The sequence below is a fragment of the Limanda limanda genome, chromosome 4, assembly GCF_963576545.1.
Source record: "Limanda limanda chromosome 4, fLimLim1.1, whole genome shotgun sequence".
Taxonomy (NCBI): Eukaryota; Metazoa; Chordata; class Actinopteri; order Pleuronectiformes; family Pleuronectidae; genus Limanda; species Limanda limanda.
This window is the reverse complement of record NC_083639.1, coordinates 4,285,390-4,313,040: the sequence shown is the minus strand read 5'-3', so window position 1 is coordinate 4,313,040 and position 27,651 is coordinate 4,285,390. Positions and strand designations below refer to the sequence as shown.

General features: G+C 42.0%; 2 protein-coding genes across 4 annotated transcripts; one reads left to right on the top strand and one right to left on the bottom strand.

Annotated features, from left to right (window-relative positions):
* Positions 1–462: 462 nt before the first annotated feature.
* On the bottom strand, positions 463–13,762 carry camk1a (calcium/calmodulin-dependent protein kinase Ia). The gene is made up of 12 exons (XM_061070285.1): positions 13,704–13,762; positions 12,024–12,142; positions 4,646–4,777; positions 3,548–3,622; positions 2,854–2,992; positions 2,655–2,781; positions 2,289–2,364; positions 2,084–2,196; positions 1,926–2,004; positions 1,356–1,443; positions 1,073–1,244; positions 463–566 (listed from the first exon to the last, which is right to left on the bottom strand). The coding sequence occupies exons 2-12, from the start codon at positions 12,107–12,109 to the stop codon at positions 463–465; spliced, it is 1,191 nt and encodes a 396-aa protein (XP_060926268.1). The 5' UTR covers positions 12,110–12,142; positions 13,704–13,762.
* Positions 13,763–15,259: 1,497 nt separating this feature from the next.
* On the top strand, positions 15,260–27,475 carry pbrm1l (polybromo 1, like). Of its 3 annotated transcripts, none has more exons than XM_061069286.1 (30): positions 15,260–15,339; positions 15,655–15,821; positions 15,935–16,032; positions 16,192–16,339; positions 16,634–16,783; positions 17,039–17,155; positions 17,378–17,446; positions 17,536–17,634; positions 17,721–17,806; positions 17,928–18,019; positions 18,094–18,310; positions 18,441–18,582; positions 18,740–18,825; positions 18,937–19,216; positions 19,317–19,422; positions 19,988–20,627; positions 20,813–21,036; positions 21,123–21,314; positions 21,488–21,645; positions 21,742–21,981; positions 22,962–23,107; positions 23,200–23,357; positions 23,455–23,638; positions 23,722–23,926; positions 24,065–24,263; positions 24,350–24,421; positions 25,227–25,388; positions 25,776–25,840; positions 25,969–26,182; positions 27,043–27,475. In XM_061069286.1, the coding sequence occupies exons 2-30, from the start codon at positions 15,681–15,683 to the stop codon at positions 27,204–27,206; spliced, it is 4,854 nt and encodes a 1,617-aa protein (XP_060925269.1). In that variant the 5' UTR covers positions 15,260–15,339; positions 15,655–15,680; the 3' UTR covers positions 27,207–27,475. The 3 variants fall into 3 exon arrangements, with proteins under 3 accessions (XP_060925269.1, XP_060925268.1, XP_060925270.1); XM_061069285.1 differs by having other exon boundaries at positions 24,350–24,505; XM_061069287.1 differs by lacking the exon at positions 25,227–25,388.
* Positions 27,476–27,651: the final 176 nt, after the last annotated feature.

The window sequence follows — 27,651 nt, the reverse complement described above, 5'->3', positions numbered from 1 at the left end:
CACTGCCTCATCTTTGATTAAGACTCCAGAGGTTTTGATTCTTCCTGAAGGAAACATCCAGAGCGACTTGTTGTGATGTGCACGTTGCCCGAGTGACCACTGTCTGCTCTGGCTGCACAAAGGACAACTACATGTTAGGTTGTTATGGAAGTGGGGGGGTTATTTCAGGATGACGCAGACAGGCCCTTTAAAAAAATCTAACTCTGTCCTTTTGCAGCAGCCTTGAGAACTTTGCAACATCAGTATTTTAACGTGGGTGTATCTTGAGTCAGGACGTGTTTGTTTTTTGGACAAAGACTTACAGTGCGTTTCTCTTCATCACAACAGCGACCTGCTCGCTGTGGCTGTACTCGGGTGGGACACAGCCTGATAACTACTCTGCATTCCTGGCCAGACTGGGCGGGCGGGCGGGCTCTGGGCGCTCCGGGGGATTTCGATGTCAGCGCGACGATGAGGTTGTGCTCAAACGCGACTGGCTGGCCGGCAGCAGTAGGTGCAGCTCCTCAAGCTGTCCCGGTCTGTGCTGCCCTCGTTGCTTCCACGCCGGCCGTCCTCAAAGTGGGACACTGGATGTCAGAGAAAAACATACAACATGTGAATTTAAAGCTTCAGTCTCATATTTCCCAGCTAGGGTCTTATTCCTGTACTGGGCCGTAACTTTATTTTTGAAATGTTTGATGTGTATGTTTGACGGGCCTGCAAGAGCTGGTCAGCTGCCTAGTGGCGCCCAAAATAAAAATAAACAGGGTGAAGTGGTATTTAGCCATTGTTAGCCCTTTTCGACTAAAGGTGAACCTGGCTCATCCCATCCATCCATCTTATCCATCTTATCCATCTTATCCATCTTATCCATCTTATCCATCTTATCCATCTTATCCATCTTATCCATCTATACATCGTCCCATCCATCCATCCATTCATCCATCTTATCCATCCTTCCATCCATCCATCCATCCATCTTATCCATCTGTCCATCGTCCCACCCATTCATCCGTGTTCCCTGTTAGTTACTTGAGCCATATCTGATTCAAAGCGAGTGTGTCTGTTGATTCACTGTGAACTGCCAACTCACAGCTCTCCTCTTCTCCATTCCCCAAATCCTCCTCCTCCTCCTCCTCCTCTGCCTCTGGGAGCAGATGTCCATGGCAGGGACTGGTGGGAGTAATCTGACTGGGCCCCTCAAGACTTGTGCCCAGCTGCAACTTCCGCATGTGGCGCACCACCGCTGTGGCATTGAACGCTTGCTACATGGACACAGAGAGTGTGTGACAGCCACAAGGAAAACAGCATGGGTGTACAGAATGTGCTGCCAATCTTCAAACTGCTCGTTCAGCAGGTTGTGCTGTGACACTGACCTTCCATTTGCTCTTAGCAAAGTTCTTCTTGATCTGAGCGCTGACAGATTCATGGATATTCTTGTCCAGAGCTGTGTCTCCACAGATCCTGCAAAGACAGCAAACACGAGAGGAGTTACAGGATTATCGTATTATTGTACATGTTAATCATTAATCCTCAACTATTTTTAATATCTGTTCCAATCATTTTTCAAGCACAGAAAAACAAACATTAGTTCCAGATTCTTAAATCTAATTCACACTTTTGGACGCAAAATGGAAGATGGGCTTGTGTGTCACCTTTGGCTCTTAGAAATTAAAATGTCCATAATAAACACATATTTGATATTGTAAATAATAGTCGGCCGCAGGATGACTGAAATGTGTAATATTAAGCACCCAAAGAGGACGCAAAGATGAACAATTAACAATGATATAAAAAATGAAAATGTTTGGTATGGTTGCCTGATAAATGTGTATTAAGCTTTGTCTTTTAAAGGTGGTTAAATTCAATTCATTTGAAATTGTTTTTTCTTTTGATCAGCAAATTTGACCAACAGTTCAGCGCTACACATCTCCTGACTTTCTTACCATGGATGTTGGAGCGCCTGGTCGCATGTATATCTCTTCAAAGATTCTTTCTCCATCAAGTGACAGATGAAGTCTTTGGCTGACAACAAAAACAATGTCAAGTTATAAATACCTGACGTGTTGGATCTCTAGAAGATATTTTTAGTAAGCCACAGTACCTGAATCTGAGATGTCGTCCCAGTACGGAGAATCAAACTCATACTCTGCTTTCAGAATCTGCTCAAACAGCTTTGCGTCGTTTTCATCGTAAAACGGAGGATATCCACACAATCTGCAGGAAGAGCACAAAGACCTTTTCTAACTTTTTTAAAGAAGATGACTTTTTCTGTTTTACTTCTTAGGAATGATTGAGTTCGGACTTACAGGATATAAGAAATAACTCCGATGGACCAGCAATCCACTGCTTTGCTGTAGGGCTTCTGAGCGAGCACCTCTGGAGCTGTGGAACACGCATCCAGCACATTCACAGAGCGGAAAACATATGAGCAGCAGCCAGAGTGAATTCAAGTTATCTTGACCTTCCAGTAATACCGTGAGATCTGCCGGGTCATGTTAAACAGGTATGGAGAGCACTTCTCAAACACTTGCGATTGACTCAGTCACGGATGAGAGAGCCTCTCACACAAGGCGGTGAATGAAGAGAGGATATCAGCTGAAACTACAGGGGCTGCTTCTCACATGAAAGAGAGGGGGGGGGGGGGGGGCAGCCAGGCAAACAAATGCACCTACCCACATATCCAGGAGTGCCGCAGGCCGTGGACATGACGCTGCCCGCTCCCTCGATCTTTGACAGGCCGAAGTCGCTGATCATAATCTTGGAGTCTTCGTCCATGCTGTAATAGAGCAGGTTCTCCGGCTGCAAACACAAGGAGCGAGGGTTTGAAAAGTGGAAAACCTCCAAAATTCTATCTTTCCTGAACGATGGTACCTTCAAGTCTCTGTGGACGATTCCCATATCGTGAAGATATTTGACGGCATCTAAGATCTGGTGGATGAGCTGGCTGGCATCTCTCTCAGTGTAGAAACCTTTCTCCACGATCCTGTCGAACAGCTCGCCCCCGGAGACCCTGGCAGGCGAGAGAATCATGGGGGACAAAAGAGGTTAAGAGTTCTGCACCTTCAAAGGTTTTCTCTAGCTTTGATTTTGTATTAATATTTTTCTTCCACCAAGGAGGTTATGGTTTAGTCTGTTTGTTTATTTGTGTGTTAGTGGGATTGCACATAAACAACCTATCCAATTCCCATTTGAATTTGTGGATGGGAGCGATATGACCCAAGGAAGGAGGTATAACATTTTGGTTCAGATCCAGGATTTCTTTAACATTTTGAAATAGGGTGTTATTCAACATTTAGAACGTATATGAGTGTGTGCAATTTGGTGCAGATCCAAATGATTTTTGTTTTACTCTGACTTTGAAGGTAAATCAATTTATGAAAAATATATATTTTTTGTAAAGCACTATGTGGAAAGAAATGTGCTTAATAAATTGATGCATAACCACTTTTTCTTTCATTTAACTAATTCATTAATGAAATCAATTGTAATATACAGTAAACATTTATAAAAATGCATTAAAGTCAGGCCTTGACTTTGTGTGAGAGAAAGAGCGAGGGGAACTCACAGCTGCATGATAAGATATAGGTGGGATGTACTTTCAAAGATGTCCTCCAGCGTCACGATGTTGGCGTGCTTGATCCTGAGGAAGATGAGTGGACAGAAATCTGCAGTGCATTTCATTTTTTTACGAGCCATATTTCTCTAACGCTCACTGTCAAACGGTCACCAGATGGCATTCTTGTTGCATAATTCAGATTTACAGGGTCTGTTCTGTCTTTTCTTCTGTAAACTGGGATCAAACCTATGCGTCTACCCTGTTCCCTGAAAATACAAAACGACAAAGCTTCAGATGGATGATTTGTCAAGAACAACAGTGATTGTTGTCGGCAGCTAGAACTGTTAACAAAGACCGGCTTTGGATATTATAGCCGGGGCCTGAAAGGAGGGCTGTGAAAATTGTCATTCAAAGACCAGATCTGGATGATTTCTTTTTAATGGGCAGTCAAGCGTCTCTCTCTCGGCTCTCGAGTTGAGCTGCGAGCGTATGAACTCGCCGTCACTTCAGCACGGCAGCAGCTGAGAGGGGCTAATGGGACTTTTATGAGAAGGAGCCAGAAACGCTTCTCTCCTGCTTTTTTCCTCAAACTATTTTTCAACTTCCTTGACGTCTCTTGTTCTCAGGACTGTTTTATCTATTTCCAGGAGACTTTAAGCGTTTGGCCAAACTCCATTTCTACCATCCTTCCATATCTTAACCGTCCATCATACCCAACCCCCCTCCTCCTCTCTCTCTCTCTCTCTCTCTCTCTCTCTCTCTCTCTCTCTCTCTCTCTCTCTCTCTCTCTCTCTCTCTACACTTCTCCACCCTCTATGTCTCTTTCTCTTTCTTCAATACACTGCTGCGGGGAATTCCACACCATCTCCGCCTCTGTGTGCTGTTGCCCTGGCAACAGGGACACTAAAAATAGGTCTATCTTCTTTACTCCTGACATTTCCGGTGCACAATGCTACTGTTTCTACTGACACCATGCATTTAGTCACCCATTCAATTGACCCCTTGCATATCTATCTTCTGCATCTGCACAGGCATTGTTTGCTGGAGGCCACGCTGATCCTCCTGCCGGACATGAGGCGACAGCTGAGGTGTTGCGAGAGGCTTCACCTGTGTAGTACTGCGATCTCATTCTCGATGTTGTTCTCTTTGCCCTCCAGTGCTTTCTTGGGGATGCACTTGATGGCCACCAGCCGCTGGGTCCTCTTCTCCTCTGCTAGAACCACCTCAGAGAAAGCTCCGCTAGAACACAGGCAGAGGAAACACACACACACACACACACAAAGGTACATTAGAGAAGGAATGTGTGGGAGTGTGAGGTGAAATGCTCAAGAAAAGATGGGGAGAGAGAAGAGACTGCAGGACAAAATAGTGTCAGACAAAAGCAAGAAATAATGAGAAATCCCCAGTGACAGGTTGTCAGTGCAATGTCATCTTTGGTTGATTGCAGCAATATCTAAAAAATCTCCTCGTACATTACATGCAACCACCTTTCCGCATGTCTGTGTGCGTGTGTGTGTTAGTGTGTGTGTGTGTGTGTATAGATGAATAATTGAATATGGTGACATAACTGAGAGGTTTTGGGAACTGAGATAAGGCTCAGGAGGTGAAGCCACAGTCACAGTGAGACATTTAGAGGAAGAGCATTTGCTTTATAAAAAAAGATAAAACCCAAAACTATTTTTAATCCATTCAATAATAGATGCAGTAAAATGTAGTGTGGCTTTTTCTGGAGCCTAGACTGCATTATGGATTATGGTCTGGTGGCGATGACAGAGAGAAATGTGTGTATTTACACAGTCTCCCCACCGGGGCGTGGGAGGGGGCGCGGGAGGAGGCCTGAACGCACAAACATTGCCAGCAACCGCAGGGATCCTTTACATGGATGGGAAGCAGCGCTGTCACACGACGGATGTCCTCTTTCTCATTTGTCTCCCTCACGACCGTGTGAGCAAGAGTCACCGAAGTCTGCAGCCCAAATAAAAGCAGGCAGACTTAACTGTGCTGTTACCAGTATGCGATAAGGAGGCCAACATCTCTCAATTCTCTCGGTTTATTCTGCTTCTCCTGGTTAGCAAAACCTGATCGTCTCATCTTTGTCAACCTTTTCTCCCGTTATTATGTCAGTTTTAATGCCCTGTGTCAATCCTTGAGACAGCGTTTTATACCACAGCCATGTTGTGCTCAACGAACCAGAGACATTTGAATACAAGTGAAGCAGATGCACAAGAGGAGGAGTGCGGATTCTCTTACACGTCTCCGGTTTTCTACTATAATAATAATCTCAAAGCAAAATCACATAAAGCTCCAGTTCTCTTCGACCCATAAAAGCATTTTAATGTGTTTAGGTCCACAGCTCCTGCAGCCATGGTCTCAGCGCCGGGTCAGGAGCTCTCAACTTCTCTCCCGGATCAGTGGAAATCTGTTTTCATCTTATTGGCTGTTTAAAATCAGAAGCTGAGACCAGGACTGAGATCTATCTGTTGTCAGTTGAAACAAACCAAATTATGGGACAAGAAAAATTGTGTCAGGTTCACTTGATCTGAAAGTGTCTCTGACATATGTTGTAATGAGGGCTATGGATTCTGTGTGGCTTTTTAGGTGTGGTGGCGAAATGGCTCTAGAAATAAAGATATGTATTAGACAAATCAACACTTTTATTACCTCGGCCAAAGACGTTATGTTTTTATCTTTGTTTGTCTGCAAGAATATGCAAAAACAACACAGTGATTATAACAAAACTTGATGACATAAGTATGGATCAAGGAAGAACCCATAGAATTTTGGTGGTGCCTTTCTTTAAAATTTCATATCTAGGTTTTTCATTTGTGGTCCCGTAAGGGGGCTGTTGGTCCTTGTTAGAGTTAGTATACTCCTGAGTACAATATTAATACTAGGCTATTTCTAAAAGAAAATAAAACACATCAGAATAATTTTTTTAATGGCTGTGTGCATGTTAATATGAGCTAGAATGACAGGTGTAATTATGCCTGCATCATTTCACCTGATATTTTTGACTCACAGAATGACTGAGAGCAAATGAAAGAGCCGGCAGATGCACAAACACACATTCATGCACACACGCTTTTGTACTGTTGCCCTGAGACACATTGTAAATAACCATCCAGTTGCTCATTCCTCCTTGGAGACTTTGATAGGGGAGGACTCTCAGGGTTTGGGAGCAGAGGAAGGAGAACGAGAGGAAGCTACTGTAGCTGTTGATTTTCCGAAGTGCTAATGTGGAAAACTCTGACGTGGTTATTTGCTTCTGTCCAATTGGACAGACTTTATTTCCTTCAGTCTAAGATTCAAACACAGCATTTATTTTATTCCCTTATTTAGACCACTGACATCTTGACACATGATTAGATCTATTTAATTCCAGGACATAATTCTGGCAAACACACGTGAACTTGCTGCTATTGAATTAAAATGAATAAGTTTCATATGAGTCACTGGTCTCCAGACTCATAGCTGACGCATCTGTCAGCTCGGCTGTTTTTATATGATCAAGACTGTCACAGAACAGCTGACATATTCTCATAGATAGATAGATAGATAGATAGATAGATAGATAGATAGATAGATAGATAGATAGATAGATAGATAGATAGATAGATAGATAGATAGATAGATAGATAGATAGATAGATAGATAGATAGATAGATAGATAGATAGATAGATAGATAGATAGATAGATAGATAGATAGATAGATAGATAGATAGATAGATAGATAGATAGATAGATAGATAGATAGATAGATAGATAGATAGATAGATAGATAGGTGGATAGATAGATAGATAGATAGATAGATAGATAGATAGATAGATAGATAGATAGATAGATAGATAGATAGATAGATAGATAGATAGATAGATAGATAGATAGATAGATAGATAGATAGATAGATAGATAGATAGATAGATAGATAGATAGATAGATAGATAGATAGATAGATAGATAGATAGATAGATAGATGAGTGGATGGATGGATATCACACACACACACACACTCACAGATGGAGAGAGTTGTTGAAATCACTGTAATCCCATCTGTCCATATGAGCAAATATTTATTCACACATTCTCATGTCGCTATCATTTCTCACTACTTGATCGTTGTGCTCTTATTTCCGTTTTCAGGAACTCTGACTCTATCTTTATGAATTAAGACATTTGATGACGAATAAATACATGAAGGGCCACATGTAAACTACCAGGGCTGTTTTTTGTGAATCTATTGATTAAGTTAAGTTAAAGTTGCACCATTAATCTAGTTTGAATCATTGCGTGGCTCGGGCCTTTCTGTGTGGAGATTGGGGTTAGGTTAAGTGGAGACTTTTAATTGTGTGCAGATATGAATGTGAGTGTGAATAGTTGTTTGTCTCTGTATGTGACCTGTCCAGGGTGGACCCTGCCTCTCAGAGGGCCACTGTCAGCCCCCTACATGACCCTAAAAGGATCAGCGGTATAGACAATGGACAGTTGCTAGCACTGCAACAGCAATCGACTATACAAACAAATTCACTGCAATTGCCAATCATGTGTAAATGTAGGTGTGACTGTCTGTTATTTATGCATACTGTGTATTTTTCACCCTATCCGTGCAATTTAGAGCAATCGTGCTAAGCTAGCTGATGGTAGTGCCATTTAGCAGAAGATTATTAGCTTAATGCTTTTAAATGCGAATGACGTTATGTTTTTATCTTTGAAATGTAATTTTAAATCTGCTCCAATCTGACATTGAAACTAAGCTAAGGTTAATCTGATGAACAGCTGGTGTGACGGTGCAGCTCGTACACCAGTCCACGATCCAGAGTGTGATGACCGCTCCCACTGATGGATGTGTTGCTGCAATCGAAAATATTATTCATAGTATTCAGGTTCTGATTTTATTTTTAGCGAGATGCACTATCAATCAAGCCGAGTCAGCCCCATTGGACATGTGGTGAACAGCTCGGCCCATCCATCAGTCGATCGATCTCACCTGATGGAAGTGCTCGCTTCAACCCCAACGTGCCTCCAAGTCCAAAAAAAGCTCTCTCGTTTTAGCCTAATCCATTTTGTGTGTGTGCTTGTTTTTTATCTGTGTGTTTGACAGAGACACAGAGAGAGAACGGGAAGAGTGGGTACTGTATAATCCCATTCCAGCCCATCTCCACATCTCACTATAGGGAAATTAACATATAGAAAAAGCTTGAGACTGGACCATAATGTACAAACTGTACGTCGTCCATGCACTCCGCTGAAGTCATGTGCAGGTCAAACCTCTTAACTTCTCGGCTTTTCTCTATAAACAATAAACCAAACTGCACAAGTGCTTTCCATCTATGTTTGTATCTTTTTCAACTTCTATTCTTGCATCAAAGGTCTACTGTATTTTTTAAAACCATCCGTTCAACCACAAGCAATTTCATATTGAATCCAATAGCACTGGGGCCACATTCAAGAGCTGCTAATATACTGCTGCTTCTTCAGCAATACGCAAAAGAAGTTATTTTACTGCTGAGTCGTGATCTGAAATTGTTTGTTAACTGGCCCAATGCTCTTCATCTCTGTGAGACTAACTCAGATATCTCCATCCACAGAACTCGTAAACTGAACTAACGTCTATATTCATCAATATAACGACTCAGAATAAACCCCCAAAGAACATGGAAACAACCAACCCTGGACAAAGGAGTATCCTCTCAAAGTCATTTCAATGCATTGTGAATACATCATGTCACCTGTCTTGTTACAGAAGCTATCACTTTGAGTTCTTTCACCAACAACACAGAGCAGCTGCAGTGAAGTCAGCTGCTCTACTGTCTCTTACTTCTGTGTTTCGTCATCAAAAATTCTTCAGATCAAACTCAAAAACACGAGTTACCCAGAATCTCCTCATGTTCATTAACCAAAATGTTTCCATGACTCCAAGGTGACAATTAAAGGTTCAGTGTGTATGTTTTAGGTGAAATGGATCTATTGGCAGAAATTTTATATAAATGAATCTTTGTGATTTTCTTCACTTGTGTGTTTCATCTAAATTGTACAAATGTTTGTTTCTTTACCCGAAGCTAACTCCATGGCTTCTGGCAGTGGGTTCATGTTAACCATATGAGAATGGCATCAATCTTCTCCGATTTTTGACAAGAAAAATACTTTCCCACAAAGAAATGTCAAACTATTCCTGTAACAGCTCAACTATTGAACATCTTTATCTTTAATAGAACGGTTGTTTTTGTATGTTGGCCCCATAATGGACGGGCAAAGTGTCGACCTGTTGTGGCCGGCTTCCCGCCCCAATGTCAGCCGGGATTGGCTACAGCCCCCCCACCCCCCCACCACCAAAGCATAAGCAGTATAGATAGTGGCTGAATGGAAGGACATTTCCGCATTTTCATCCTTTTAGTAATTTTCACTTCAAGTAAAGTCAGAGCAGGTTTGATCACAGCTTTAGAGTCGCTATACCTGAGGGTTGGGGGTTGTTTAGCTGCAGACTTTACTGTAAGGACAGCTTTTCCTGCAGTGGACTCCAAACAGTGAGAACAGTGAGGTTGAGGCAGATCTGAATACAATATTTCAACACAAATCAATTAACTTCACACTCTGAGTTCCTGGATAAAGCTGCTCTGTAATCTTCTTTCCGAGCATAAGGAGCTTTCCGTCAACACATTAATTCTGCCCTCAGTCAGGTCCAGCTATACTGATAGAGGGGGGTGGGAAAACAGCTTTTTCTCTCTTTTTCTTTTTTTTTCTTCCTGAAATGAGAACATACTATCCTGGCAATTGTCTCCTTCAATCCTTTTGTTATATAATCCTTAGTATCATGCCTAGAAAATTACAATCACTGTTCTGAAGTTCCTGTGAAGTCTCGGTCGTCTCACACCAGAAGTTATCAGCGCTCAGCAGCAGTCGTGAGTCCTCAAATATGCAGTCTGCGAGTCAGAGTGCACCGAGCGCAGCATGTTCAGCTCTTAGACCAAAGCGGAGACGTCCTCACTCAGTACTGAGCAAACACAGCCTCATCATCTACCCACTGCTCGCTAGCTGTCTTGGATGTGGCCCAGAGTTCTGCCGCCATTAATATCTGATCGTGTACAGCCTCTCTTGGGTAGCAGGTGTGATTCCAAGAATGAGGAAAACAACCACACTCCATATGGCACACTGGTGTCATCACAGGTGAACATGTGCTAGGTCACTTGTACTCAGTTTGGGGGTGGTGGAGAGTTGGCCCCTGACCATCTGCACTCACTCCCTCTTCCCTGGAGTTTGCAGTCATAGGTCTGTGTGCGTCCAGCCGTCGCCATCAGCTGCTTGAAGATTCATTTAGCAGTTTATTACAAAGCTATGACAAGTTTGATTAAAAAATACATCCATCCATTATCTATACCGCTCATCCTGTGAAGGACGCAGTGAATCCAAATCATGTGAATGTAAATATGATCCATTATCGGTTTCAAGACTATAGTCTTTAATAAAATGTAATCAGGATTAAAAGTTAGGGCCACAGGAAATATAAGCTGCCACCAGATTCCCCATGAGCGGCTTCAACTTGAGCTTCCACCACACTGAAACCAGCAGTTGCACGTTTTCTATCATCATAAGTCAAACGTTTTCTCTTGATTATCTGTGACCTCCAAGTCACTAGTCCATCTTCAAATAATCAAATAAAGGTGAATTCCAGATACAGTGGGAGGGGATAGAGAGAGTAAGAGATGTTCAACACTCATCTTCACAAATACTAATGTAATATCCAAAGAAGAGAGAGAATCTATAGTGCAAGTGACCACACACACATTCGGAAACACTCTTTTCATCTCCCTGATACGATGTCTTCTTAAACTCTCGGTCAATGGCAGTCAGGGTAAAATCCAATCAGCAGATAATGTTATGATGCTGCCATTTACTTTGCATCGACTTTGACCAGTCAATCCATAAAACTTAACTGCAATCCCTATTAAATAAAATCTTAGAGGAAACTCGAGCAGGGAAAACTGGGCAGTGTGGAGGCAGCATGCGACAGAGAACAGTGTCCAGACTGACGATCTGCAGCTTGGCAGCATTTGGCGATGAGTGATGGAACCGTTTTGACCCCTTGGTTTTTATCAGCACTATGTAAATTATGTCCTCCTGGCAAGACGACACATGGCAGCTTCACTATTTGGCCTCAAAAATTCAGAAACCAACCAGCTCCCAGTTGGTTTAGTTCTGTGGGAATGTAATTTATACATCATGTAAATTATGAGTATAAGAAAATATAGGATTGATACAAAAAACAGTCCTCATTAAAGGTAACTTCTAAAATAGGGCCAACAGACAAAGCCACATTTAAGGTCCAGTTCAAACCACACAGACCTCAGACCACAACTTGACAAAACCAATCCATATATTGTCCCACTATTCAGTGTACCAGCTGACAAACTGGTCTGGGGGCGAATGGTACCATTGCCTACTTGGTAATCCGGCCTCATCCTGGTGCCACACGTACAGTATAAACTTACGTTCCCAGTACTTCTTTGAAGTCATAGTGTTCTTTGATGTCTGATGTCTTCTTCTTCCATCCACTTCCATCCTCTCCAAGAGGCATCCTACAACGCTGATCGGATTCGCCACACTACAGCTACAGGGAGAAAAGAAGAGAGGAAAATACATTTTATTGACCCACAGTTTGAACAATTAAGCTTAAAGCACCACTCAAATAAATATATTTTGATCTGGACAATGGCTGGATGAACTGAACGCAGCATTTTTTTATCGAAAGAAACATTGGCTCAGGAGGTTGGTTGTCCACTAACCGGAGGATTGGTGGTTTGATCCCGGGCTTATGCAATTTGACACATGATGACGTCCATGGGCAAGATACTGAACCCCAAAATTGCATAAAATGTGCAGCATATAGTAGCTCTGTATATATGTGTGTGTGAATTGGTGAAATTGGCTTGAAGCACTATGAATGTAGAGAAGCACTATATGAATACAATACATTCACCATTTAAAGACAACATTCCCCTCAGGACAACACAGCCCCTCATCATACTGAGATTTTTAATCACATTCTGACAAACCTCAGTCTAGCAACACGATGGAGAAATAACAGAAACACAACCTCAGTGGAAATACTAGCACACAATGGCTCCAGCACTGTTTATTGTATTTCATTGAGAGTACTAGGGCTGCGAGAGACAGTTCGCCTCTGCAACAGTTCAATCGATCCGGCACAGTTTGGCAGGCCGATGTGACTGTTGCCTTCAGTCATTAAATAAACCAATGATTTTCCTGATCAAGGGCTCTGTGTGTTGCAGCTTCTAGTGCTTGTGTTGTTCAAAACCCACTAAAGCAAAAACCTGAAGCAGTGGAGGGGCCTCGAGCTGCATGTTCATATTAGGTGGTTGCTCCTGAGAGACATGACGGGGAAATTAGAAGGATAACTTTTAAAAAGGCATAGCAGAAACATTGAATAAGCCAAAAAATATAAATGCGTGCACCCTGATATTAGGATATTAAACTACAGTGCATGGGGGACTACTCGCTTCTTTGCTGACATTGTCTTGCACAATAAGTATCAACGATTAGCAGCTTGAAAGTAGGACAAACAGTGCAGCAGAGACAAGACCAGGGATCATGCCTACCGTCGCAAAAACAAACGCATGGTCAGTGGAGGCAGATACCATGGTGGTTGGGGGTTGGGGGTTGGGGGGGTGGACTCGTGCTATATTTAACATCTGAAGCTCTACAGATTCATGGCTTCTCTGAAGAAAGACGAATAATCTGCATATACAGCACTAGCTCAAGCCGTATTCCTCATCGGATGACCTGCTATGCGTAAAGGCTGCAGGGCGTGAATGACAAAATCTGGAGGATGAATGGGAATTTTTTTTTTAAATGGCTTTGCTGGTGCAATATGTCGGCAATACTGAAATCTGTTCATTCTTCATCGTAGCGGTGATGGTGCATGTGCAAGCTGCGGGAGAAAGAAGGAGGCGTAGTGGGTGTGCGAGCCGGATCCTGCGCTGCGGCGCTCAGCTCAAGGGTATACGGCAGTCGGATGAAATGAAGGCAGCATCCGTTAGGTTTAGGATCCGGATGCTGCACACATGCGACACGGCACGCGCACCAAGTTTGATTGCTTAAAGGAAAACAATACTTCCAAGTAAACGGAGATTTAAAAAATATCCACCTACCTAAATGGCGATGTGCAGCTGCGATGCGCGTCTCCTTCCCTGTGGGAGCGATGTGGATCCTGAGCTTGTGCGCAGCGCTCAGACTTTCTCCTGACGTCAAGAGAAACCAGTCGTCTGTGGACGTAGTGCAGCATAAAATCACCCTGTGTTCTCTCTGCACAACGTGATCTGAGATTCACCTCATGATGCTCGAGCTGTTACATGTGCACGGCTCCTGTGTACAGCTGTCTGTCTCCCCTCTGTCGGTGGGTGTCAGTGCTCCTGCAGGGAATTTCGGGCCCCTTCCAAACAGGAATGACAGCTCCGGCAAGGGACACACATGCAGGGTTTAATATGACAATTAAAGCAGATAGTTGAATTGTACCTAGGGTGTAAGTATAAATCAGATACACTTTCAGGGTGTTACGCCCCACACTCCCACATGTCCTCCCTCATATATGACAATAGGACAACCTGCTACTGAGGATGAAAGAATACTTTGAACAGCTACTAATATAAATTCATTCATATAACGCCAACAATTGACCTAAATATGAACCACAAGCTGGATTCAGTTTCTCTCTGATACCTTTACCTTGTTAAATAATAACCACAATTATGATAATATATTTTAAACAAGGCTATTTGCAATGCTTTTACATCATTTTTTGATATTGTGTCCATCCTTTATGTGAGGGTAGCTCTGGTAAAAGATGAATACCAAGTTGTGATCACATAGAAAACAATGCAACTCCTTGACTTCTGAATAAAGCAAATAAAGTTCACAGCTGTGGTCTTTGTTTTGAAAAACTGTAGAAAGCGTAAACACTTTGGCTATGTTTTTGATAAATGATCATCAATCATTTTTAATCCTGACTAATAAATTTGGTCTTTCTCAGCTCATCATGACTCACAAGAACTTAATAAAACATTAACAATGATAAATAATAATACCAGGATATTTAATTATGGCTATTTAATAATCACAATATTAACCAGGCCCTTTTAAAGCTAATCACTTTAAATTACCATGTTGTGAAGATTTTATTTGATATATTTTCTTTCTTTTCTGTATAACGTTGCTTTTTTTTGTTTTTTCTGTTTTTCTTTTTCTGTTGTTACCTTGTGTTTTTTTTGTTTTGTTTGTTCCTGAAGTTATATTGCCCAATCCATGTCTGTCTGGACACATTGGTGTTGATTGTTGTACTCATGTTTACCTCCTGTCTCTGTAACGTCCATTCAGCATTGCACTTATATATATTGACAATCCTTCAATAAACAGATTTTGATTTGAAATTACCATGTTGTTAAAATGTGTTATGTAATAAACTACCTTCCCTACATTGTCTCATGGTTTAATAGGCCAGAATTAAGCCTCGGTTACAGACTTACATTACATTACAAACTAGGAACTTCTTCTCTCTAAGATAAATTTGTATGATGTTAAATATAAATAATTGTCTATTTGTAGGAGACGTTTTCACAGGAAGCGTATTCTCGTTGATGCAGTCCCTCTCCTAAGCTCTAGAGGGCAGCGCTGTTCGTTGTGGCGCTTGCACTTCTCTTCCGGGCAGGAGTTTTCAAACAACAGTAGCTAGCCAGCTAGCCGTCACACATCTGAGCTCAGGGATCTAAGACAAACTTTGCTGCGTTTTGGGTAAGATTTGTCATACTCGGTTAAAGTATTCATTTACCCCAGAGCGTATGTGTTTTATTAGGTAACTTTATAATATTTCACTTCGCTGTGTTTGCAGGAAAGCGGCAGCAGCTACGATAACATGCTAACTGCTGCTCGGCTGTTTGCTTTGTTTCATACATTCATGCTAATGCTAACGCTTCACTTCACACTACTACTCCAGTTGATGATGAGCAGATGAGCGGTCGTTGCTCCTTTTAACCCTTTTAACCCACCAGGTCTAACCCGGGTCAGAATCTACACCGAGACAAACCCCGTTGTGTTGTATTTTTGTAGCTAGCGGGCTAGCTTGTTGATTAGCGATGTCGGCGAGTTCGAAGAGGAGAAGGGCCACTTCACCCTCCAGCAGTGTCAGCGGAGGGGGGGACCTCGACGACACCTCCTCGACTCCTGGAAGTGGCAGGAAGCGAAGGAGGATCTCCAATGTCCCTCCTGTAGATATGGTAAATACACGGATATTTATTGTGTTGATTTTATTTTGAATTTGCGTTATCGACCGTTAAACGAACTGCTGTGGGGTCTTATCTCTTCCCGGGTATCCTCTTCCCCCCCTCAGATCGCTGTTTGCCACGAGTTGTTCAACGCTGTCAGGGACCACAAGGATGATCACGGAAGGCAACTTTGTGACGTTTTTCTGAGGGTTCCAAAGAGAAGGTATTAGTTAAGCATTAAAAACTGGCCAAGCTCAGTCCCCCACTCATGAAAACACACTATTACACACGTAGTTGTGTGTTTCAAACAGAGATCTGACAATCTGGTGGTGTCATGAAGTGCAGCCTGTGGTGATGCTTGTCCTCTCTTGTACCTTTTCAGGAATCTGCCTGATTATTATGAAGTTGTGTCTCAGCCAATTGATATGACAAAAATTCAGTATAAACTCAAGTCAGAAGATTATAACGATGTGGAGCAGCTGACTGCAGATTTCCAGCTCATGTTCAACAATGCCAAATCATTCTACAAGGTATGGTATAGCAAAGAGAGTACTTCCCAAAGTACCCTATTGAAAATATAAATTTCCAAACTGATTCTTGTTAAAATCTTGTTTTTAATGTTTATTTTCCCTGTATTTTACTATATTAAAGTATAACTAGTCCTGTAATAAATACATTATTTCCGTTAATTAACAAATAATTAATTTAAATAGTCTTGTATAATATTTACAAGGGAATAAGATTATGTTTCTAATTTGTGTAATGCCCCTCAATTGACAGTCTGGATGTATTCATTATTATTTTCCCCATGATCAACACAACAGAGGGACAGTGAGGAGTATCAAGCTGCCTGTAAGCTGTGGCAGGTTTATCTCCAAACAAGGAGTGAGTTTGTGCAGCCTGGAGATGGAGATGATGATGATGAAGATGCAGAAGACATGATGGATAATCCAGGAATGTCAACAGAGGATGAGGCAAGTGATATGACTATTTAAATGTAGAGTTAATTTACTATGTCTGTCTATAAGATCGTCACTAACTGTACTAATTTAATAGTGTATAAAACAATGAAAAATGTCTCTTTCAATGAGAGAAATGTGTACTTCCCATGTATTTGAGATGAATATGCTTTTTATCTGCATTTTGTGGTGACTTGAGTTTATTGTATAGAAAAACCAGGGCTGTTGTTCTACATGAAACCTAATTCATGCATAATTATCACCTTTCAGACCTCAGCTGGTAGTTTGAAGGAGGTGTTGGAGCAACTCTTGGAGGCTATAGTGTCACACGCTGATCCCGCAGGGCGTCTGGTCAGTGAACTGTTCCAAAAACTGCCTTCCAAAGTGGTAAGTCCTTGAAGAGTCTATGCGTTAAGATGATGCTCCAGAAACTGTTATGTTGTTTTTTTCACATTTATTTTGCATCTCTAACAACAATACATGCAAGTTTATGATCGATTAATAAAGCCTCATTCATGATAAAGCAACCCAGTCAGAGTTTTATTATTATCTATGACAATTTAAAAGTTTAAACAATCTCATCAGTTTGTATTTTTCTGTCTTTTCTAGCATTACCCAGACTACTATGCTGTTGTCAAGGAGCCGATAGATTTGAGAGCAATCGCTCAAAGAATACAGGTAGTCCTCTGACTCACAAACTGAAAATTAACTATTGTCAGCACAACATATTTTATTCTAACTAGCACCAACTTATTTCATTCGCCTAGATTGGATACTATAAAGGTGTCAATGCGATGGCCAAGGACATTGACCTGATGGCCAAAAATGCCAAAACATACAATGAACCAGGATCTCAGGTTTTTAAGGTAAACTCGTCTTTTGGATTACTTTTCCCTTTTCACTAAGATTTAACATACCCTCAAATAATAACAATGGTTCTCTTACTGTACAGGATGCGAACACCATAAAGAAAGTGTTCATCCAGCGGAAGACCGAACTTGAACATGCTGAACCCACTAAAACGAGTCTTCGTATCAGGTATTTAACAATAATAGTATTTGGTGCACAACATTTTTTATCGCAAATCCCTCCCTGATACAAAATGGATTCTTCCAAGATCTACATGATGTTATCCTTGTGTCATAACCGTTATATTCAGAAATCGCAGGTCTGGCCAGGGGGATCAACTTTCTGGTGTCAGCGTCGCTCTTCACTACGGTTCAGAGAGTGAGGACGACCCTGTTCTCTCTGGTAAGTATTGTTGTTTTAAGATGAACACGTTGAACTTGTGTTTGTGTAACAGCTCGCTATATGAATGTTTGCAGGCTCTGTGTGCTATGATGAGGGAGAGTCGGAGGCTGAGAGTCAGAGTTCTAGTATGGAGATGAGTAACCCGATCTTCCAGCTGTATGAGGCTGTGCGTGGCGCCAGGAACAGCCAGGGCCAGGTCTTCTCTGAACCCTTCCAGCACTTGCCATCTCGCAGGGAATATCCCGACTATTATCAGCAGATCAAACAGCCCGTCGCTCTGACGCAGATCAGGTAAGGAACTCTCATTCAATATACACAAGTCAGCAGTGTTGAAACATTTTTGGTTTAAAATCGTTGCTTAAAAGTTCCGAAATTGATACATTTTCAACTTAATGGAAGTGAATTTTGTTTTGTTTTTAAGGGCAAAGATGAAGAATGGGGAGTATGAAAGTGTGGAGCAGATGGACACTGACCTCAATCTAATGTTTGAGAATGCAAAGCGCTACAACATGCCTAACTCAAGCATTTACAAACGAGCCTTCAGGCTTCAGCAGATTTTGCAGGTAATGATTTCTCAGTTATTCTCTGTCAGGTTGTGCTAGAAGATATTTTCAATCAACATAATTTGAAACAGACCAGTAAAGATCTTCCCATATCTTGTGTACAAAGATGAGCGTCTGTTGTGATACTATATGCATCTGTCTCTTGCTGTCTGGACAGGCCAAGAGGAGGGAGCTTCTAAGAAGAGATGATGAAGATGGAGACAGCATTTTGTCATCTGATGCCGGGAGTGTCAAGAGGAAAAGGTATAGCAGTTTCTCTATTCTGTTTCTTTACAAAACAATACGATACATCACCCTTATTGTTTTCTTCTTGTATTCATTCATGCTTATCTGTGTAATCCTTTTTTTTTCAAGCCACAAGAAAAATGTCAAAAAGAACCGAATGAAAGCCCTTTACGCTGCAGTTTTCGATGCCAGGGAGTCAGGCACCAATCGGCGTCTGAGTGACCTTTTTATGGTCAAACCCTCCAAAAAGGACTACCCTGACTACTATAACGTCATCCTCGAACCCATGGACATGAAAACCATTGAACACAACGTTCGCATTGAGCGCTACACCACAGAGGAAGCTCTGATGGATGACATGAGGTTGATGTTCCGTAACGCCAGGCATTACAATGAAGAGGGATCTCAGGTAGACGGTTTGAATCAGTTTTATTGAGTTCTGACAATATTGTATGGACAATTTTACCATAAAATACATTCTTCTAACACCCAGTGTTTGTAATACATAGGTGTATAATGATGCTGATGTTCTGGAGAAGGTCCTGAAAGACAAGCGCAAGGAGTTAGGACCTTCTGCTGAAGAAGAGGACATGGGATCCCCAAAACTGAAACTAAGTAAGTTTGATGATATCAAGGGAAATTGCAGCTTGTTTACATTGTTGCTGATAATCTTCGAAAATGTACCACATTTTCATTATGATATACAATTTACTAGAAGAGATTTAAAACAATAAAATTCTCCATGTGGAAGAAGACGATTTATCTTTTTGCAGTGGATTTCATTTTCCTTTCTAGTTTCTCATTAATTACAGAGACAGATGTTGGCCTGTCAGATTCCCAGTTTGTCCTCCCACAGTAACATAATGAACCAAATTTTGTACACGTCTTAAAGTAACATAAAAGCTCTGCCAACACAGAATCTTCAGTATCTTTACCTGTTAAACGCAAAACATTTGCAGGGCACATTCAGGATCACAGCAGCAGAGAAATCCTTTGTTTGGTGATGTCCTGATTTGTTTCCCCCTCACACACATTTTTTCCCCCATTCAGCGTGTACAACTGTGAAAAGGCTAGCTGAGAGCTTATTAGTCCTTGCAGTGGTTTGTGTTCTATTGAGTGCTTCCATGTATTTGCTAGTAACAGTATTTTAAACACATAACCGGGCTGTGTCTATTTTTAGGAAAGATCGGTGTTTCTCCAAAGAAGTCCAAATACCTCACACCCCTCCAGCAGAGGTTGAATGAGCTCTATGATGCTGTGCGAAACTTCACTGATCGCAGAGGTCGGCGTCTGAGCACGATCTTCCTCCGTCTGCCATCTCGCGCCGAGTTGCCTGACTACTATGCTACCATCAAGAGGCCCATTGACATGGAGCGCCTGCGAAGTCATATGGCGGCTGGCCGTTTCCAGGATGTCGATGCCCTGGTTGAGGACTTTGTTCTCATGTTCAACAACGCCTGCATATACAATGAGCCGGAGTCTCTGATCTACCGGGACGCTCTGTTGTTGCACCGGGTGCTGCTGGAGACACGCAAGCACCAGGAGGGAGGCGAGGACTCTGGGCCTCCGGCTGTGGCACTTCTGGTGAGAGAGCTGATCAGGAACCTGTTTGTGTCAGTGCTGGGTCACCAGGATGAAGAGAGCAGATGCTACAGCGACTCGCTGGCTGAGATTCCTGCTGTGGATCCAGCCTCTCCTGAGAAGCCACCACTCAACTTTGATGTCATAAGGATGAACGTGGACCGCGGCCGCTACAGGAGACTGGATGTTTTCCAGGAACACATGTTTGAGGTGCTGGAGAAGGCACGCAGACTTCACAGGTATACACATTTATTTAAAAAAGACATGATTTCTATGTTAAGTAGTCTGAGGCTGTCTCAGTAACAATATTGACTCTGCTTTGTTTTCTGGTTCTCTTTAAGCACATATTATGCATTTGTTAGGGTAACAGCAATAATTTGTTCACACCAAAATAGAAAAAACCTACACCTTTTCACTTTTGCAGGACTGACTCGGAGATATTTGAAGATTCGGTAGAGCTGCAACAGTTTTTCATTAAAATCCGCGATGAGCTATGCAAGAATGGAGAGATTCTCCTGTCCACTGCGCTCAACTACACGTCAAAACACCTGCACAGTGACGTGGAGCAGGAAAAGAGGGACAAAATTCCCAAAGAGTTTGAGGAAGACAAGAAAAAGAAAGAAGAAGAGGACGAGGAGAAAAATAAAGGTGTGTGAACTGTTTTTATAATGGACAGGTTTAAAAATGTTGATGTTTTATCCATTTCATATGATTATACATTTCTACCTCAAAAGATGGTGAGAAAGCTGGAGCCCTGCAAGGAGAAGCATGGCAGTCGGAGTCCGAGACAGAGCGTGTGTACACTAAGGAATGCACCTTTGAAAACCACACCTACCACGTGGGGGACTTTGTTTATGTGGAGCAGTCGAAACCGAACCTGAAGCCACACATCGTCTGTATTGAACGTCTGTGGGAGAATGAAGCAGGTACTGTACTCAACTTTGTTGTTTAATTATTAAAAGAAATGGTTTAAAACAGCTTTTAGATAGAGGTTTGTTGTGTATTCTAAATAATGATTATTGATGATTGCAATCTATCCATTAAAATGGTAAATTCTTTATTTCCTGTACTGAATATTTGCATGTATTTGTGTTTGAAGGTGAGAAGTGGCTGTATGGTTGCTGGTTCTACAGGCCCAGTGAAACCTTCCACCTGGCCACACGCAAGTTTCTGGAAAAAGAGACCTTCAAGAGCGACTACTACAACAAAGTGTCATTCAGCAAAGTCTCTGGCAATTGTTTGGTCCTGTGTGTGAAGGTAAGAGCCTCTACTAAAACTGAACCACATAAAGAAAAGTGTTTTTACTTTGTAGAATAGTCCTAACCTATTCATTACCTTTTCTGGTGCCTGTAGGATTATTACAAAATGCAGCCCGAGGGCTACAGGCCTGAGGATGTGTATGTCTGTGAATCCCGCTATGCTGCCAGGAACAAGTCCTTCAAGAAGATCAAGATATGGGCCATGCCTAGCTCTGTGAAGTTGGTCTCACGAGAGGTGCCTATGCCCGTTGTCCGTGTAGCCTCCATGTTCGCCAAGCCTAACCAGGACAAGCTAACAAACTCGTATTCAGAGAGCGGCGGTTTTGTGGAAAAGGTAAGGAGATGCTATATTGAACATGACCAATTTATACTATGTTGCCCAAGTTATGAGGGATTACTTAATGTCTTTGACGAGAGTCATTTGGAGTAAATTTTGATTTGCTTTTTTGATCCCACTGAGCTGCTCATAATAAACTGTTAAATATTTAATAGCTGTCAAATTAATAAAAATTAAATAACAATTTGTAATGCAAATAGATTGAGACAACAAAGACACATTTTAGGTGCACAAAATGGAGGTGCTACCAGTGGGAAATACTGTGCTACTAGTTTAAAGGATGAGTCTGCGGTTGAGGTATAAAACAATCCAGAGTGTATTGTGTCCTAGCTGTACAGCGTCAGTTGGATTAGTTAATTGTAGAGTAATGTCTTGCAGGAAGTGTCAAACAGGGTCAAATATTTTCAAACCTCTTTACAAAGTCTGTTATAATAAGCTAAACACTGAACCACACCGGTAAACCAGGTTTTACCCCTAAGTAGCACACTGTTCATTTCTCATTGTTTAATTTTGACCATTTTGCGTGCATCACCCAGACCTCTACTGCACTTCATGCGGCCATACTTGTCAGTGCGACTGCACTTAAACATACAACAAGGCAAAAAACTAGGTACGAAAGTTCGCATATTGAGACAAAGCTGGAGAGCCTGGTGACTCCAGTCCACTTGGTGGCGGTAATGATCCATGATCTATTTTATGTGGCCGGTCATCAGTTAGTTATTCTGTTTTCAAACAAATATAATATTATATACCATGTTGTAATATTGCTTATTGCTAATGCAATACAAGATACGTTTTGGATTTAGGTTGCTCATCAAATCTCAGTTAAGCCAATTTGCATGTAATTAAATGCTTAAAGCTCCTACATCAGACCACACAGGCAAAACTGAAAATCAACCCAAGTCTAACCTTGTATTTAACTTTATTTGTCCCAATATAAACACCCACCTGGGTCCTCTGTGTTTTTATTTAAAAAGGAGAGAGAGGATGTCCCTGCGGAGATGAATGCAGCTGATCCCGTTGGGCAGCACTATGAACAGCTGCGCTACAACAACATGTGGTTTAAAGTGGGAGACTGTGTTTACATCAAGTCTCACGGTCTGTCAAAGCCACGGGTTGCCAGGTGAGTCAAAATATATATACTAATTATTCATTGGTGCTATATAATTATTATGTAGATATCAATTAATGGAAATATGATTCCCTTGACTGCAGGATAGAGAAGCTGTGGGTGCAGAATGGAACTACTTACTTCTTTGGACCGATCTTCATTCATCCAGAGGAAACCGAGCACGAGCCTACAAAGATGTTCTACAAGAGAGAAGTTTTTCTGAGCCAACTGGAGGAGACTTTGCCCATGACCTGTGTCATAGGTACTGCCTTGATAACTTCCTGAAACAAATTTAAATGTAGACATTCATCATCAGTTTCATTAACAAAAATGGTCTGTCCTTCCTCTCTGCTCTCCAGGCAAATGTATGGTTGCCCCCTTCAAGGACTTCCTGTCATGCAGATCCACCGAGGTTTCAGAGGACGACGTCCTGCTGTGCGAGAGCCGCTACATTGAGACTGAGAAGCAGATGAAAAAATTCAAGGGTCTCAAACGCTTCTCATATTCTGCCAAGGTGGTGGATGACGAGATTTACTATTTCAGGTTAGTCAGGGCACCAGACAGCTTAGTTTGTTAAATGTTTTCAAATCTCCTCAAAGCCTAAGTGTCTTTTCTGTCTTGCACAGAAAACTGATGGTGCCTCAAAAGGAAGCATCACCCTTTTTGAGTAAGAAGATAGAAGAGCTTGAGCTTAAACTTGCCGACGTTGAGGACGGAGATGATGATATTGAAGATATGGATGATGAGGAGGCTCCAGCAACACCTTCTATGCCTCAGATACCAACGCCACATGCAAGCGATATGGAGACACAGCCATACACACCTTCTCAGGTACCCTGACACTTCAAAAAGCCCAACTCTTATTTCCAAAGGCTCAAACCCCCTGCTACTAAGTTGAATCATACACAGGCACACACACACAACCAGTTTGATTTTTTTAACTTGCATCTTTGTTTGTTTTTCATGAAGTCCACTCCCAAAGTAAAGGGCTTATCGAAAAAGGAAGGGGCCAAGAGAAAGATCAACATGAGTGGCTATATCCTGTTCAGCAGTGAAATGCGAGCGGTCATCAAAGCTCGACACCCTGACTTCTCCTTTGGGGAGCTGAGTCGACTCGTGGGCACCGAGTGGAGGAACCTCGAAACTACCAAGAAAGCCGAGTATGAAGGTGAGAGTAAGAGCTGATTTGTTGTGAGAGACCTTTTTAATATGAGTATTGGTCAAAACGTCAAATCTTTTTTTTTTAATTTGCAGAGCGTGCGGCGAAAATAGTGGAGCACCAAGAGCGCGACAGACCGCCCCAGAAGCAAGCTTCCCCTAGAGCAGGTACCCCAGTAGGGGCACTGATGGGGGTGGTGCCTTCGCCCAGCACTATGGGAATGATAAACCTGACCATGACACCTGTGTCAGGTAACCCCTCTCAGAGACAGCACGAGTGTTTGGCAACAAGGCAGCAGAGGAATAAGCCTGGACTATTTAATCCTCCAATTTTCCAAACCATTTTACGAAGAAATATTGATCTAAAAACTACATTCTTAAAGCAACATTATTTCTTCTTTTGCTGCTGTTTCATATTGTTTTACATTTCACAGTTCTATTCACCAGCTTCATATGTGACTGCATGACATTGACTGCATGATTGTTATTTAACCATGGAAACCAAACAAACTCAACTTTCATGCTCATTTTACTCGCTAACATTTCTCAGACTCATTTGTATTTGTCTGCCCCTTTCACACACTGAACCTCTGACATCACTGGCTATTTTCAATCTGCTGGTTTTCATCATGCACAAATTCAATTATGCTGCAGATTTCAGTCTCAGGAAGCTTAAAGTAAAGCTATACAACTGGGGTCACTCTTTAAGTTCTCAGTATACCTAACATAACATTTACAGTGATAAGTATTTATATTTTTTTTAAAGTTTTACGCTGGGATACTGCTGCTTCTGCTCCCCCCAGAGTTGTAGTTACACATTTGAAAAAGTAAAAAAAGTGAGCAGGAATGGCTCAAGGTGCATGTGTGAAAGGGAACGCAGTGTGCAGTAGTAGTGCATGTTATGTTAGAGTCAGCTGCATGTCACTTATGCATGGATATGTTGTCGTCCTCTCCTCCGCCCTCTTCCTCCAAGGCATGATGGGAGCTTACGGCCAACCTTACATGCCCATGCAGGGCCCCCATGAGGGCTTGTTGAGTGTGGCAACAATGTCACCTCACCCTGCAGGGGGGCCCCACCTGCCTCTTCACCATCTCCAGCAAGGTATGCCTGGGTACCCTGGCATGCCTCATCCGGGTAAGGGCCACTGTCCTAGCCACACCTGCTCAGTCAGTCACATCCAGTCGTGTCTCTCCTGCTGGAGGGGTTTACCTGGTGCAGAGGCTGCACAGCCGACTTCACTCAGCGAGCAGAGGCAAAGCTCTCTGGTCTTCAACATCCTCTCTCCAAGTGCACACATCCCACCACAATAATATACAGGATACATACGCACATTCACAGATACAGTGTAATGCATGTTAAAACTGAGACCAAACATATAACAGACAACTGATATTAAAACTAACATTCAACCGGTATTCAGAAACATTTCTACTGTACAAATAATTGTTGTAGATCTCAAGAGAAACCAGTAGTTTTCCCCAGGTGCTGAATGCAGAGAGAATAAATATTGTCATTAAACAGGTATGATGGGAGCTGGTATGAATGGCATGGCAGGAAGTCCGGGATCAGGAGCCTTTATGCAACAGGTGAGGCACCGTCCTGATATAATAGACCAAATGGATTTTTGTTGAATTCAAATGAAAAAGGTGTTCCCTACATATTCCACTTTGTTGTTCCACATCCTTATAAGTATATTGTCATTGTTTGATTCTAGCCTGGGATGTTCAGCCCAGGAACACTCGCTCCTCCTCCATATCCAGGGCAGGGCCAGTTAGGCCAGCCCTCACACCTGCAGCCCACTACCCCCATGTTTGTGGCTCCACCACCAAAGACCCAGAGGGTGCTCCACTCGGAGGCCTACCTGAAGTACATCGAGGGCCTGAACTCCGAGTCTGCCACTGTCAGCAAGTGGGACCAAACACTGAAAGGTGGGGTTCCTTAAGTGGTCTTGGGTTTTCCCTCACTGCCTCCTGGGTGAGGGATGTCTGTCTCGGTATGTGTGTGAACAGAACATCGATAGAACAGACACTTGATTTGAAACATGTGGAAACATTAGATTGTATGTTTTATTTTGATGTGTTTTTTCATAAATAAAAATTCCACGTAAAGATGATGCTTCTACATAAAGATTTGAATGCATTTATTTTAAAAATGTTAAATTCATACTTTTGATGTAGAATGTTCCCTGTTACAGGTAATGTGATTATTGTTCACATATAAATGAAGAACAATAAGTGATAGAAATGGGTCTGTAAATATATAAATATATTTCAGAAAAGTATTTCAATATTATCCCAAACACAAGGTGAATAGGTGATGGATGTGAGAAGATCTTAAAAATCATTTGGACTTTTTACATGAAACTTCACAATTATGTTAATTGGGTGGGTAGTGAAATGGTCTTGGCTAAATTGAGACTAGTCTCTCAAGGCAGAACATTTCACCAATAAGCAGCAGGGCACTGAGTTCCAGGATCAATCAATACTCTAGAGCGAACACTTGCTCTGAATCAACTATTTGATACAATAATCAGATGCATTTTCTCTCCGTAATTGAGTTTTAAGAAACCAACTTTTTAACAAACAATCACCTTTACTTTATCACTGTAGAAAAGGTTACACTTTCTGCACCAAATGAGCTGCTCTTTCAACATGTGTGGGTACCAAGGGAATATTCCACCTTCATCTTGTTTTCCTAATAAGCAGTTGATTCCAATTTTCACCAGTTCTTGCAAAAACATACTGTTTATTTGTGTATTCTAACGCAGTACCCTTTGTGTCCACAACAGCTCAAAGGCGAGATGCTCACCTGACCAAAGAGCAGGAGAGCAGGCTGCCAGCTCACTGGCTGAAGAGCAAGGGAGCCCACACCACCATGGCGGATGCTCTGTGGCGCCTGCGTGACTTGATGCTGAGAGACTCGCTGAACATCTGTCAGGCATACAACCTGTAATCTGTAGGACACGCTCAAACCACTATAACCAGCTCTCCCACTGCTCTTATCCTCAAGCTACAGCAGAGTTTAGAAAGGATTATAGACCACAGAAGCAATATTTTATAGTGAATCGTGATCAGTTTTTATATTTATTAGTTAACTTAATGAGCTTGACAGTGATTTGTGTGTCATTATTTTTTTTTTACACCATTTAGATGAATTGTGTTGTAAAACCAGGGTTTTTTGGCTCACTGATACTTCTAAAATAAAATTCTGAATACCCTGTGGATGCTGTTTGTTACTTCATGTACATTTGTCGGTTTGATAGCAAGATTACACAACTAAACAGATTTCTACAAACCTTGGAAGGATGTGGAATTGCTCAGTGAAGAATCCATCAAACCTAGATTTTTTGACTTACTTACTCTTTTACTTGGGGAGATCGGACGTTTTTTCCACAGGA